The sequence below is a fragment of the Sapajus apella genome, unplaced genomic scaffold, assembly GCF_009761245.1.
Source record: "Sapajus apella isolate SASKATOON/1434 unplaced genomic scaffold, GSC_monkey_1.0 scaffold15, whole genome shotgun sequence".
NCBI lineage: Eukaryota > Metazoa > Chordata > Mammalia > Primates > Cebidae > Sapajus > Sapajus apella.
Window position 1 is genome coordinate 757,439 of NW_022436955.1, and position 12,231 is coordinate 769,669.

The window sequence follows — 12,231 nt, forward strand, 5'->3', positions numbered from 1 at the left end:
GGCCTTGGTGTGGCGGTTCTTGGTGCAGACTCAGAAAAGCACCATCAATCAAACGCCGCTGTTTTGGCCGGTGCAGTGGGTTGCTTAGATTTTAGCTCCGGGAATCAACAAGTTGGACATCCACTCAGAAACCCAATTATAAAGATGGTAATTATAAAGACCACAGATGGATAAATTTATAACGAAGGGAAGAAAGTCTAAAAAGGCTGAGAATACCCAAAATCAGAACACCTCTCCCTCTACAGGGGATCACAGTTCCTCATCAGCAACGGAACAAGGCCTGATGGAGAAAGACTGTGTTCCATTAACAGAAGCAGGCTTCAAAAGGTGGATGATAAGAAACTTCTGTGAATTAAAAGAACTTGTTCTAACCCAACGCAAAGAAACTAAGAACTTTGAAAAAAGGTTTGATGAAATGTTAACAAGAATACACAATTTAGATAGGAATATAAGTGAATTAATGGAGCTGAAAAACACAACACGAGAACTTCGCGAACTATGCACAAGTTTTAACAGCCGAATCAATCAAGCAGAAGAAAAGATATCAGAAGTCGAAGACCAACTTAATGGAATAAAACGAGAAGACAAGATTAGAGAAAAAAGGATAAAAAGGAACGAGCAAAGTCTCCAAGAAATATGGGACTATGTGAAAAGACCTAATCTACGCTTGATAGGTGTACCTGAATGTGACGAAGAGAATCAATCCAAGCTGGAAAATACGCTTCAGGATATTATTCAGGAAAACTTTCCCAACCTAGCAAGGCAGGACAATATTCACCTCCAGGTAATACAGAGAACACCACAAAGATATTCCTCAAGAAGACCAACCTCAAGGCACATAATCACCAGATTCACCAGGGTTGAAATGAAGGAGAAAATACTGAGGGCAGCCAGAGAGAAAGGTCAGGTTTACCCATAAAGGGAAGCCTATCAGACTCACAGCAGATCTCTCAGCAGAAACCCTACAAGCTAGAAGAGAGTGGGGGCCAATATTCAACATCCTTAAAGAAAAGGACTTTCAACCCAGAATTTTACATCCAGCCAAACTAAGCTTCATAAGCGAAGGAAAAATAAAATCTTTTGTGAACAAGCAAGCACTCAAAGATTTCATCACCACCAGGCCTGCTTTACAAGAGCTTCTGAAAGAACCACTACACATAGAAAGGAACAACCAGTATCAGCCTTTCTAAAAAATACCAAAAAGTAAAGAGCATCAGCATAATCAAGAATTTATATCAACTAATAGGCAAAACAGCCAGCTAACATTAAATGGCAGTATTAAACTCACATATATTAATTCTAAATTTTAACCGACTAAATCCCCCAATCCAAAGACACAGACAGGCAAAAAAAAGCCAAAACCCATCGGTATGCTGCATCCAGACCCATCTCACATGCAAGGATACACAAAGACTCAAAACAAAGGGATGGAGAAAAATTTACCAACCAAATGGAGAGCAAAAATAAATAAATAAATAAAAAGCAGGAGTTGCTTTAAAGCAACAAAGAGCAAAAGGAGCAAAGAAGGATATTACGTAACGATAAAAGGATCAATGCAACAAGAAGAGCTAAAGATCCTAAATATATACGCACCCAATACAGAAATACCCAGATATATAAGACTTATAAAGAGATTTAGACTCCCACACAATAATAGTGGGAGACTTCAACATCAATATTAGACAGATCAAGGAGACAGAAAATTAACAACGATATCCAGGATTTGAACTCAGATCCGGAACAAGTAAACTTAATTAACATTTATAGAACTCTCCACTTTAAATACACAAAATATACACTCTTATCAGTACCACATCACATCCATTTACAGGTTTAAGTGAAATATTGGTTGGCTGCTTGTTAGTTATTTTCTTCCCTCATTTTTTTTTCATGTCTCTATTATTAAGCACAATTATAGGCATACCCGTTTTTAGACTGCATTCTAGCCCAGGCAATAAAGCAACACCCCTGTTCTCTCTCCCTCTTCCTCTTTCTCTTTCTTCCTCTCCTTCATTCTTTTTTTATTATTATTCTTTTTTTCTTCTTTCTTTTTTTTTTTTTCTATTCCTCCTGGGCCTGCCTGCCCCCACCAGCTCACCCCACCTTAAAAAAAAAAAAAAAAAAAAACTGAAAAGAGAATAACTTTTAATTACAATCATCTCACTTTGGGAAGCTAGGCCAGTGGAATCAGAGTTGGAGTCAAGAGACATGGTTCAAGTTCTGGCTTCATTACAACTTTGCTGTGTGACTTTGGACAAAAGCTATGCTGTCTCTGAGTTTCTTCATCTGCTAAAATAACACAGATGGTACTCGTGGGATGAGTTTTCAGAAAGAATCTCAGGATCCCTACTCAAACTCTGGTGTAAGAGGAGCAAGGATGTCATAGGTGAGCAACAGCTATCTGCACCAGGGACACGGGGGTAAAGGAATTTACCAAGACAGTTGTAGATAAAGAAAGGCAGATTTATCAAAGAAAGTATGAAAATACTTGCCAGGGAGCAACTGGCAAAAGCAGCAGAAGAGGAGCCGGCTGCAAGGAAGCAAAGGCTTGCTGAGGATTTGACAGAATGGAATTGGGCTGACTGATAACACCAATGCAGGGGAGCTTACCTTGAATTCTTCCATCCCCAGAGGCATTTGATGGTAAGTGGGAAGCATGCAAGTTATGTATGTCATCTGCACAGGAGGCCCATAAATCCTGGGCCAAGGTAGGCCGTAGACCTAGAGCTCATTTGCTTTATCTCTTTGCTTTCCCCTGGTCCCACCAGTCTGACTCTTTTTCCCTAGTTAGGATTCCACAAAGGGTAAGACAGGGGAGGAGGGACATTTTGCCAACTTGAGGGTAAGATCCTGGTGCATCAATAATCCAGTGGCAATTGGGAAGCCAATGTCACAAAAGACTTAAAAGAATTTAGGTCTCCAGAAGCTAGTTCCTCCGGTGACTGCCCCAGGCACAAAGACTTGGTCTCCTTCAGGTAAGTGCTGGGCCCCCTGCTGTTGTAGAATAGAACTTGGGCCAGGCTAGGATCTGCTTGGAATGGAGAGTGTACCTTCACGGAGAGGTCTAAAGTCAGTGTGGTTTTTTGGGTTTTTTTTCCTGTTTTTCGTTTTTGTTCTTTTGCGATGGAGTCTCACTCTGTCACCCAGGCTGGCGGGCAATGGTGCGATCTCAGCTCACTGCAATGCCTCCCAGGTTCAAGTGATTCTCCTGCCTCAGCATCCCAGCGAGGCTGAGGATTACAGGCACTGGGATTACAGGCACCGCCACTGTGGATAGCTGGGATTACAGGCACCCACCACTGTGCCCGGGCTAATTTTGGTATATGTAGTAGAGACAAGGTTTTACTATGTTAACCAGGCTGGTCTTGAACTCCTGACCTCAGGTGATCCACCGACGTTGGCCTCCCAAAGGCTGGAATTACAGGTGTGTGCAAACAGGCCTGGCCTAAAGTCAGTGCTTTGATGTCCTCTTGTGTGGGAGACCATGTACACTATCATGGGCCAGGCTGTGGGCTGAGTCAGGACTGGTGCAGGTCATGTAGGGCCTGAATGGGGCATTTCCAGAAGTTGAGGACCTGCCTTGTGGGTAGAGAGAAAAGGCAGGATGACTTTCTTTGCTGCAGACCTGAAGTTGCTGCAATTCCATAAAGTTTACTTGGGGTATCAAAGCATTGTCAACTATCCAGGAGCCTAGCAAGTAGCATGCCTAATAAATAGAATTCATAGTGGACCGAATTAAAGACATCAGGGCCGTCTGAAGAATGCACTTAGGGCCAGAAGCAGTGGCTCATACCTGTAATCCGAGCACTTTGGGAAGCTGAGACCGGTGGATCACGTGGTCAGGAGATCGAGACCATCCTGGCCAACATGGTGAAACCCCGTCTCTACTAAAAGTGCAAACATTAGCTGGTCGTGTTGGTACACGCCTGTAGTCCTAGCTACTTGGGAGTCTGAGGCAGGAGAATCGCTTGAACCCAGTAAACAGTGGTTGCAGTGAGCCAAGATCACACCACTGTTCTCCAGCCTGGCAACAGGGCAAGACTTCGTCTCAAAAAAAAAAAAAAGAGTAATGCACTTATATTTAAGTCTAGGGTCTGCCTCCAGGACAAGCCACTGAATCTCTCTGAGCCTCAATTTCCTTCCCTACAAAACGGAGTTAACAATGCCTGCCACAGGGTAACTGGAAGGTGTCAATGAGCTAATATATGAAGAAGTCAGTAAGATAACATGAGAGTAGCTCCCCACGGTGCTCTACATGGTACCTGATACGGGGTAAACTCCCAGCAGGTAGAAGACATTGTCCATAGTAGGCATTAGCAGTCATCTGATCAACCCATGTGAAAAGTGGGGCACAAACTGGGGAGAGGGGTCCTTGAGTTCACTACACCACTTACTAGACAAGCTGAAACTGGAAACCACGGGACTCCCACACCCGTGCTCGTTCTCTAGCTTCAGCTGCCCTGTGCACAAAATTGTTCACTCAACATTCATTCTACTCATAAATCTGGATTTCTCCAATAAATGACTTTATTTATAGGTTTGCAATTGCAAACTCTCTTTGTATACTGTTCACCCAGGTTCCTAAAATACTAGCCAATTGTTCAGTCCCAGAATAGTAAATTGGGAAACTCTTTGAGAACAATGCAACAGTGAACAAAAACAATCAATGATCCTTGCTCTTTCCTGCTTAAATTCTTTTCCTTTTTTTCAGAGACAGAGTCTCATTCTGTTGCCTAGGCTGGAGTGCAGTGGCGCGATCTCGGCTCATGGCAACCTCTGCCTCCCAGGTTCAAGCGATTCTCCCTGCCTCAGCCTCCCAAGTGGCTGGGACTACAGGTGCATGCCACCACACCTAGCTAATTTTTTGTATTTTTAGTAGAGACGGGGTTTCACTGTGTTAGCCAGGAAGGTCCCGATCTCCTGACCTTGTGATCCACCTGCCTTGGCCTCCCAAAGTGCTAGAATTACAGGTGTGAGCCACTACACTGGGCCTCCCTGCTTAAATTCTAGCAGAAGGAGACAGACAACATATAATCATGACAATAAGTAAATTATTTAGTTTGCTTGTAAATGACAGAACAAGGTAAAGGAGATGAGAAGTACTGGGGCGTTGAGGCATGTGCTGCAGTTTACATAGTGTGATCATGATGGGCTTCACAGAGAAAGCAGATTTGAGAAAAGACTCAGAAGTAAGGAAAGAAGGGAGTGACTTGCATGGATATCTGCGGAAGGAGAATCACAAGCCACGGAAAAATAGACAAAATAACTTCGAGCAGTAAGAATTAACAAGAGGTCAGAGGGGATAGAGGTAGGGGAGAAAGGGCCCTCCTGGAGTGACATTCCTACACTGCATGCTCCCCGTGGAGGCTGAGAACTGAGGCCACGTGGAGGATGAGGGGGAGAGGGTATCAGAAAGATGCTGTGGTTTTCAGACCCCACTATATCCTTGCACTCTTGGGGCAGGAGGGAGGTTGCCACGGCAGGGCTGAAGCCTCAATCCCAAAGAAATCGGAGAGGCCTGAGGGAGATTGGGGGGAGGCAACTTCGGTAGACTGCACCCCAAGCGTGAATGTCTTAGATACAGAAGCCCTGAGGGTTTGGGCCTGAGGTTCAGGGCCTAGGCCAAGGAAATTAGAGGCCAGAGTGTAGCCGGGGAAGGTAGGGGCAGCGTCCGGAAGACACTCCCAACTCCCCAGGCCGAGGTCCTTGGCCTCTCTTACCCCAAAGAATGGGGAACGGGTACCCGGAGGCGCGGTGAGCTTACCGTTGGAATAAATATCGTGGATCCAAAGAGTTTTACAGAAGAAGCAATTTATTAGGCATAAAGAGGGAGAGAAAAAGAGAGAGCTCGCTCCCACGCTGTTGTGGAATGGGAATCCGGAGGGTATATCCGTATAGGTAAGGAGCAGTGGAGTTTTAACCCGCAACAGAGTCCCTTCCTCCCAGAGCTTTCCGCGGGCTTTTTGGACAAAAAAGCCCACCTGGATTCCTCTGCCTAGCCTGCGGAAAACCTAGACAAAGAACTTTACGTTCCTGGATGGGGGCGTGGATGGAGGTGTGGCGCTGGGAAACTCTTGCCTTTGAAACCACGCCCCTCGTGCACCGGGGAACAGACGATTTTTTCCTTAACACAGTCCCTCAAGAGTGCCCTTAGGCAAAATGAAAGCAAAGAAACGAGTGACTGGGTGATGCTAGAGTTGGCAGATTCTGAGATCTGATATTCCAGTCATTGAGACGTATAGCAAGGACACCAACTGTTCAGTGGCTGGAACCTCCGCTGTCATTGTGAGCCTGCACTTGAATACAGCCTCCAACTCTCCATACAGGTCTCAGTTTTGGACCTTGGTTAGCCTTGGTTGGCGTGGGTACCCCTCCCCTGTGATGGCACAGCATACAGCTGCTCTCGCCCTGCCTAGGGCTTTGCTTTAAAAACTCTCATTTCAGGATGAATTTCCTTATTAGGTTACTCAGGTGTGTCTAGTTCTTTGTCAAACACCTCCTCTGTCTCTGCCTTCATTTGGGGGCCATCTTTTTTGCCAGGGGGTGGGTACAGGGTCTTACTCTGTCATCCAGGCTGCAGTTCAGTGGTATGATCATAGCTCACTGCAGACTCAAACTCTCAGGCTCAAGCAATCCTCCCACCCCAGCCTCCAAAGTTGCTCGGGGTACATGTGCTCCCACCACTCCTGGCTAGTTTTTAAAATTTTTATTTTATTTTATTTTCATAGAGATGGGGTCTCACTATGTTGCCCAGGCTGGTCTCAAATTCCTGGCTTCAAGTGATTCTCGCCTTGACCTCCCAAAGCACGGGGATTACAGGCTTGAGCCACCGGCCTTGGGAGCCATCTTAATGCTGGGCTCCATCTACCCGGAAACACAACCCCTTCTCTGAAAGCATTGGCAAGCAAGGCAGATTTTCAGAAAGTCTCAGAGGGACAACAGAGACAGTGACAGTCTCACGCTTCACAGTAACATTTTTTTTTTTTTTTTTTTTGAGACAGAGTCTTGTTCTGTTGACCAGGCTGAGGTGCGGTGGTGCGATCTCGGTTCACTGCAACCTCCACCACCCAGGTTCAAAGCAATTCTCCTGCCTCAGCCTCCTGAGTAGCTGGGACTACAGGTGTGCGCCACCACGCCCTGCTAATTTTTTGTATTTTTAGTAAGAACAGCATTTCACCGTGTTAGCCAGAATGGTCTCCATCTCCTGACCTTGTGATCTGCCCACTTGGGCCTCGCAAAGTGCTGGGATTACAGGTGTGAATCACCGTGCCCGGCCCACAATAGCATTTTTTAAAATGCCTTTTACAGAGATCCTCTCCCAGCTCTGGTCCCTTCTTTGCTGTTCCCCAAACTTCATCTAGGTCCCTGAATGGCTCTCCCATTTGAAGAACAATGACCTCTCTCTTCTCCACTTCTTGGGGTCTCATTCTCACTTGCACTACCTGCTCAGTCACAAATGATTCTCCTTGGCAGCTTAGACCTCTTTTCCTTTCATTTTGCACCCAGATCCCTTATATTAATATAAGCACTGATTAATCTTATTTTACCTAGACGCTCTTTTCTTTTTGAGACAGAGTCTTGATCTGTGACCCAGGCTGAAGTGCAGTGGTGCGTTAAGGCTCACTGCAGCCTCATCAACTTCCTGGGCTCAAGCAACCCTCTTGCCTCAGCCTCCCAAGTAGCTGGGACTACAGGTGCATGCCATCACACCCAGCTGATTTTTTAAGTTTTATAAAAGCAAGTCTCACCATGTTGCCGAAGCTGATTCCAACTCCTGGGTTCAAGCAATCCTCGCGCCTGGGACTCCCAAAGTGTTGGGATTACAGGCGTGAGCCACCACTTCCAGCCTCCTTTTTATAAACAGAAAAATCTCACGGAGCTGCCCTGATTTTAACATGCCCCCCACTGACAATCCCTCTAGGTATCTGAGTTATGAGTTCTAGGCCTGGCGTGGCCACAGGCTCATTCTGGGACCTACCCACATCCCCGATTCTCTGGCCTCACTTTTTCTTATTTGTATAATGGAGGGATAGGAGTCAAGGATCTGAAGATGCCAAGCAGGGCAGCGGGGAAATGGAACACACCGGTTGCCAGTGGCACGTGGAGGATGCAAGAGTCAGTGTCAGGCTCAATGTGAAGGGGTTCTTTCTGCCCCCAGCTCAGCAACCCATTTGAACAGATCTGCCTCCCTGGAGAATTCTAGAATGAAGTCGATGAGAGTCAGCGAAGCGCTGGGAAATACGCAAAGCGCCTTTCCCTCCACTTTCGCGGATGGTACGTGCGCGCTCGCGGTGGCGGCTGCTGCAGCGACCACGTCCCCTGCGGGACCCACGCGGGGAGTGGGCTGGCAGCGCGCGGCAAATGGACCGTGGCGGCGGCAAATGGACCCTGCATGCGGCTGGGGGGTGGGAGTGGGGTACACGCGCAGGCGTGGGCGAGCGGGCCCCGGCTGTGCACACACACTGCGGGAGCGGGCAACAGATGCCGCAGTGCGTGCGGCGGGCCCGAGCGCACAAACGGAAGGAGCGGGCGCAGTGCGCAGGGGCGGGCGCCCCGCGGGCTTGGCATGCGCGCCCCCGCCCAGGGCTATAAAAGCCTCCCCACCTGCTTCCACTAGCCACGCCGCGCGTCCAGTTGCCTGGAGAAGCCCGTTCACCGCCTCTAGCGGCTGCTCGCCTCGACATGGACCCTGAGCCCTGTCCCTGCCCTTCTGGTGAGCCCCCGTCCCCGCTCCCATCCTGCGGCTCAGCGCGCCCTGTACCTGCAAAGAACTCCACGCCCTGCGGCTTCGCTCAAGGACACTTGGGGGAAGGGCTTCTGATTCCCTATTCTTCACCTTGTGAAGGGCGGGCATGCCTGTGTCGCGAAGACCAGGGAGACTTGGCACCCTATGTCCTCGTGACAGGCGTGGGGACCCCTAAGTTTGTCCACATTAACCCTTCCTGTGGCGTCGCCCTCTCTAGGTGGCTCCTGCACCTGCGCGGACTCCTGCAAGTGCGAGGGATGCAAATGCACCTCCTGCAAGAAGAGTGAGTTCGGGGACCCCCCCCCGCCGCCGCCCCCTCTGCTCTGCGGAATCGGTGTCTCACTACGCAGGATGCGGGCCCCGATCCTGTGGTTTCTGACTCTTGGTGGAACAGAACCACCTGGGCAGACCTTAAAATACAGATACCCCTGCCCCATTCCCAAAAATTGATGGCCTAGGCGTGGGAGGCTCTATAAATGGCAGCTGGGATTGAGGGCTACTACGCTTGTCCAGCCTTTCCTGCCCCACCCTTAAAACCCAGGGAAGCCATTAGTGAGGCTGGGGATCAGCTCCGGAGTTCCAGTCCCTTGGTCTTTCTCAGACCTTATGGATCCCCTCAATCTGACCTCCTCAAAATCTTCCCCAGCTCACAGCAGTGTAATATGCACAGGGTGTAAGAGGTGGGAGGAAGGCTCCCTTCTTGCCTATGTATAAGACTAGGCACAGGTCCCCACCCCATCCCCGAGGCTTTCCTGGGCCCCCTACACCTGCACCATATCTGCCCCTCCCAAGTTTATCCTTCAAGGCCCCTTTCAAGGCCGTTTACCCTGTGATGCTTTCTCCTTAAGGCCTAACCTGGGCTTAAGCCCAGCAGCCCCCAGGACTCCCTGGCATCCATCCAGAGGGCCCTGGTCTATTTCCCGGGTACCCCTCTCCTGCAGTGATGCAGCATGCCACTGCTGAGACACAGATGTTGAGTCAAAGCAGGTGTGAGACTAGGAAGGGGGCTGACACCAGCCCTGGCTGAATGAACGAGAATGATTCTCCACCCAGCACCCTTCCCTTCCCTTTGTTGGGGACGGATTGGAGGGGGTGTGCACCAGACTGGGCATCTCCCATTTTATCTGCAGGCTGCTGCTCCTGCTGCCCTGCGGAGTGTAAGAAGTGTGCCAAGGACTGTGTGTGCAAAGGTGGAGAGGGGGCCGAGGCAGAGGCAGAGAAGTGCAGCTGCTGCCAGTGAGGATGCACCCCTCCGTGCGGAGCACGTGGAGATAGTGCCAGGTGGCTCAGTGCCACCTATGACCGTGGTGAGGTGGGGCTGGTGTTCCCTTCCCCTGCTGACCCTGGGAGAGTGACAATAAATCCCATGAACAGCATGAGCAGAGGACTGGTCTCTTCTTTTTTTTTTCCCCCTCCCCTCCCTAAGGACCAGTCTCTTCTTAAATCAGGGAAGGATGTGGAGCAGTAGGGGAGCCTATTTCAAGGGAGCCAGCCAGTTAAGAGTGAAACCCTGGCTGGGTGTGGTGGCTCACATCTGTAATCCCAGCACTTTGGGAGGCTGAGGTGGGTGGATCACCTCAGATTAGGAGTTCGAGACCAGCCTGGCCAACATGGTGAAACCCTGTCTCTATTAAAAATACAAAAAATAGCCAGGCATGATGGTGTGTACATGTAAACCCAGCTACCCAGGAGGCTGAGGCAGAATTGCTTGAACCCAGGAAGTTGAGGTTGTAGTGAGATGGCACCACTACACTCCAGCCTGGGTGACACAGCAGGATTCGGTCTCAAAAAAAAAAAAAAAAAAAAAAGTGAAACCCTGAGACTTGACTGGTCTGTTTGGGGCTGGGGTGGAGCCCGGGGACACAATACATTCTCCCCGACTTTCATATGGCACCCCACCCTCCTGCTAAGTCAAATTCAAGTCTGGAGAAACAGAAGAGTTCAGGCTCATCTAGGTTTGTCCCTCTCCAACCTCCTAACCTCACTTTCTTTATCTGTATGTTGGAATTAGGGGGAGTTAAGGCCAGCTTCTAGCCTGTAGGGCCTGTGAATTAACTGTCTGCAAAAACTAAACTATAGGTTAGTTAAGACCAGCCCCTAGCCCATAGGGCCTGTGAATTTGGGGATTTTCTAGTTGCTCCCTGTTTTCAGAGTTACTGGAGGAGTCCAGGAGGCCCAGGGGCTTGTCTTGGCTGACTGTCAGCTGCATTCCCAAGGTCACCACCCTGAATAGTCTGTTTCCCCAAAGCACATTGTTCGGTTCCCTTTCAAATCTCATTTGGCAGTTTGTCTCCAGCCCCTCCTGTCTTCAAGGGGAAGTAGGGTAATAAGAGCTTATCCATTGTGCTGTGATCCAGTCCTTGATGAAAGAGAACACTCAGGTTTACCTGGGTGAGCTAAGAAGGGAGAAATGAATTCTGGGAGACAAAAGTTTCCCAGTAAGAGGATACAATGCTGTGAACACATCACTCCCTCCAAGTTAGTTTCTGCGGACAGTTAATGCAAAAGCTCACCAGGACTTTTTTTTTTTTTTTTTTTTTTTTTTTAACCTAACAGGCTGAGTTTAGAAAAAGAGAATGCAAGGAAAGCCAAGCCAGCTCTGAAAAGGAACAACAAAGGGAGCTTGCTCTAACCTGCTAGCACCACTCATTCCAAAACTCTGGAAAGTGGTGGAGGGTCAGGAATGGATCAACTGGACAGAGGACAGTCTGAAAACAAACTGCTGTGTTGCTAGAAGTAAGAGATGATCAAACCAGTGGGAAAGTACACACTACTTAGTGAAAGGTGTTGGAACAATTTACATGTCATATAAAGAATACATTGCAATTGGCATAAATGCCTAGGAGGAAAATTCAAAGCTATAAAATAATTTAGAAGAGGGAAAATAGGAGAATGTTTATTACTTTGGAATGGAAATAACCCTTTACATAAGAAACAAAACATTGATAAATTTGAGATTACCTTGTATGAAGTTTTTTTTAAGTTCATTATCTTACCTGAGCCTTACAACTCTCAGTGTGATTTCATTTATTTATTTTGAGACAATGTCTCACTCCATTGCCCAGGCTGGAGTGCAGTAGTGCAATCATGGCTCACTGTAGCCTTGACTTCCTGGGCTCAGGTGATCCTCCCACCTCAGCCTCCTGAGTAGCTGGAACTACAGGCATGCACCACCATGCCTGGCTAATTTTTGTAGAGATGGTGTTTCACCACGTTGCCCAGGCTAGTCTCGAACTCCTGAGCTTAAGCGATCCACTGGCCTCAGCCTCCCAAAGTGCTGGATTAGAGGCAGGGTTTTTTTTTTTTTCTCTGAGACTGGAGTGCAGTGGTGCCATCAGGGCAGTGTTGACCTCCGGGGTTCAAACAATCCTCTCACCTCAGCCTCCCGAGTAGCTGGGACTACAGGCGCATGCCACCATGCCCAGCTAATTTTGTTTTGTTTTGTTTTTGGTAGAGGCTGGGTTTTGCCGTGTTGCCAAGGCTAT

At 48.3% G+C, this 12,231-nt stretch overlaps 1 protein-coding gene across 1 annotated transcript; it reads left to right on the plus strand.

Moving 5' to 3' along the window:
- The first annotated feature begins 8,376 nt into the window (after positions 1–8,376).
- Positions 8,377–10,125, plus strand: MT3 (metallothionein 3). The gene is made up of 3 exons (XM_032283923.1): positions 8,377–8,713; positions 8,964–9,029; positions 9,877–10,125. The coding sequence occupies exons 1-3, from the start codon at positions 8,683–8,685 to the stop codon at positions 9,984–9,986; spliced, it is 207 nt and encodes a 68-aa protein (XP_032139814.1). The 5' UTR covers positions 8,377–8,682; the 3' UTR covers positions 9,987–10,125.
- The last annotated feature ends 2,106 nt before the right edge of the window (positions 10,126–12,231 follow it).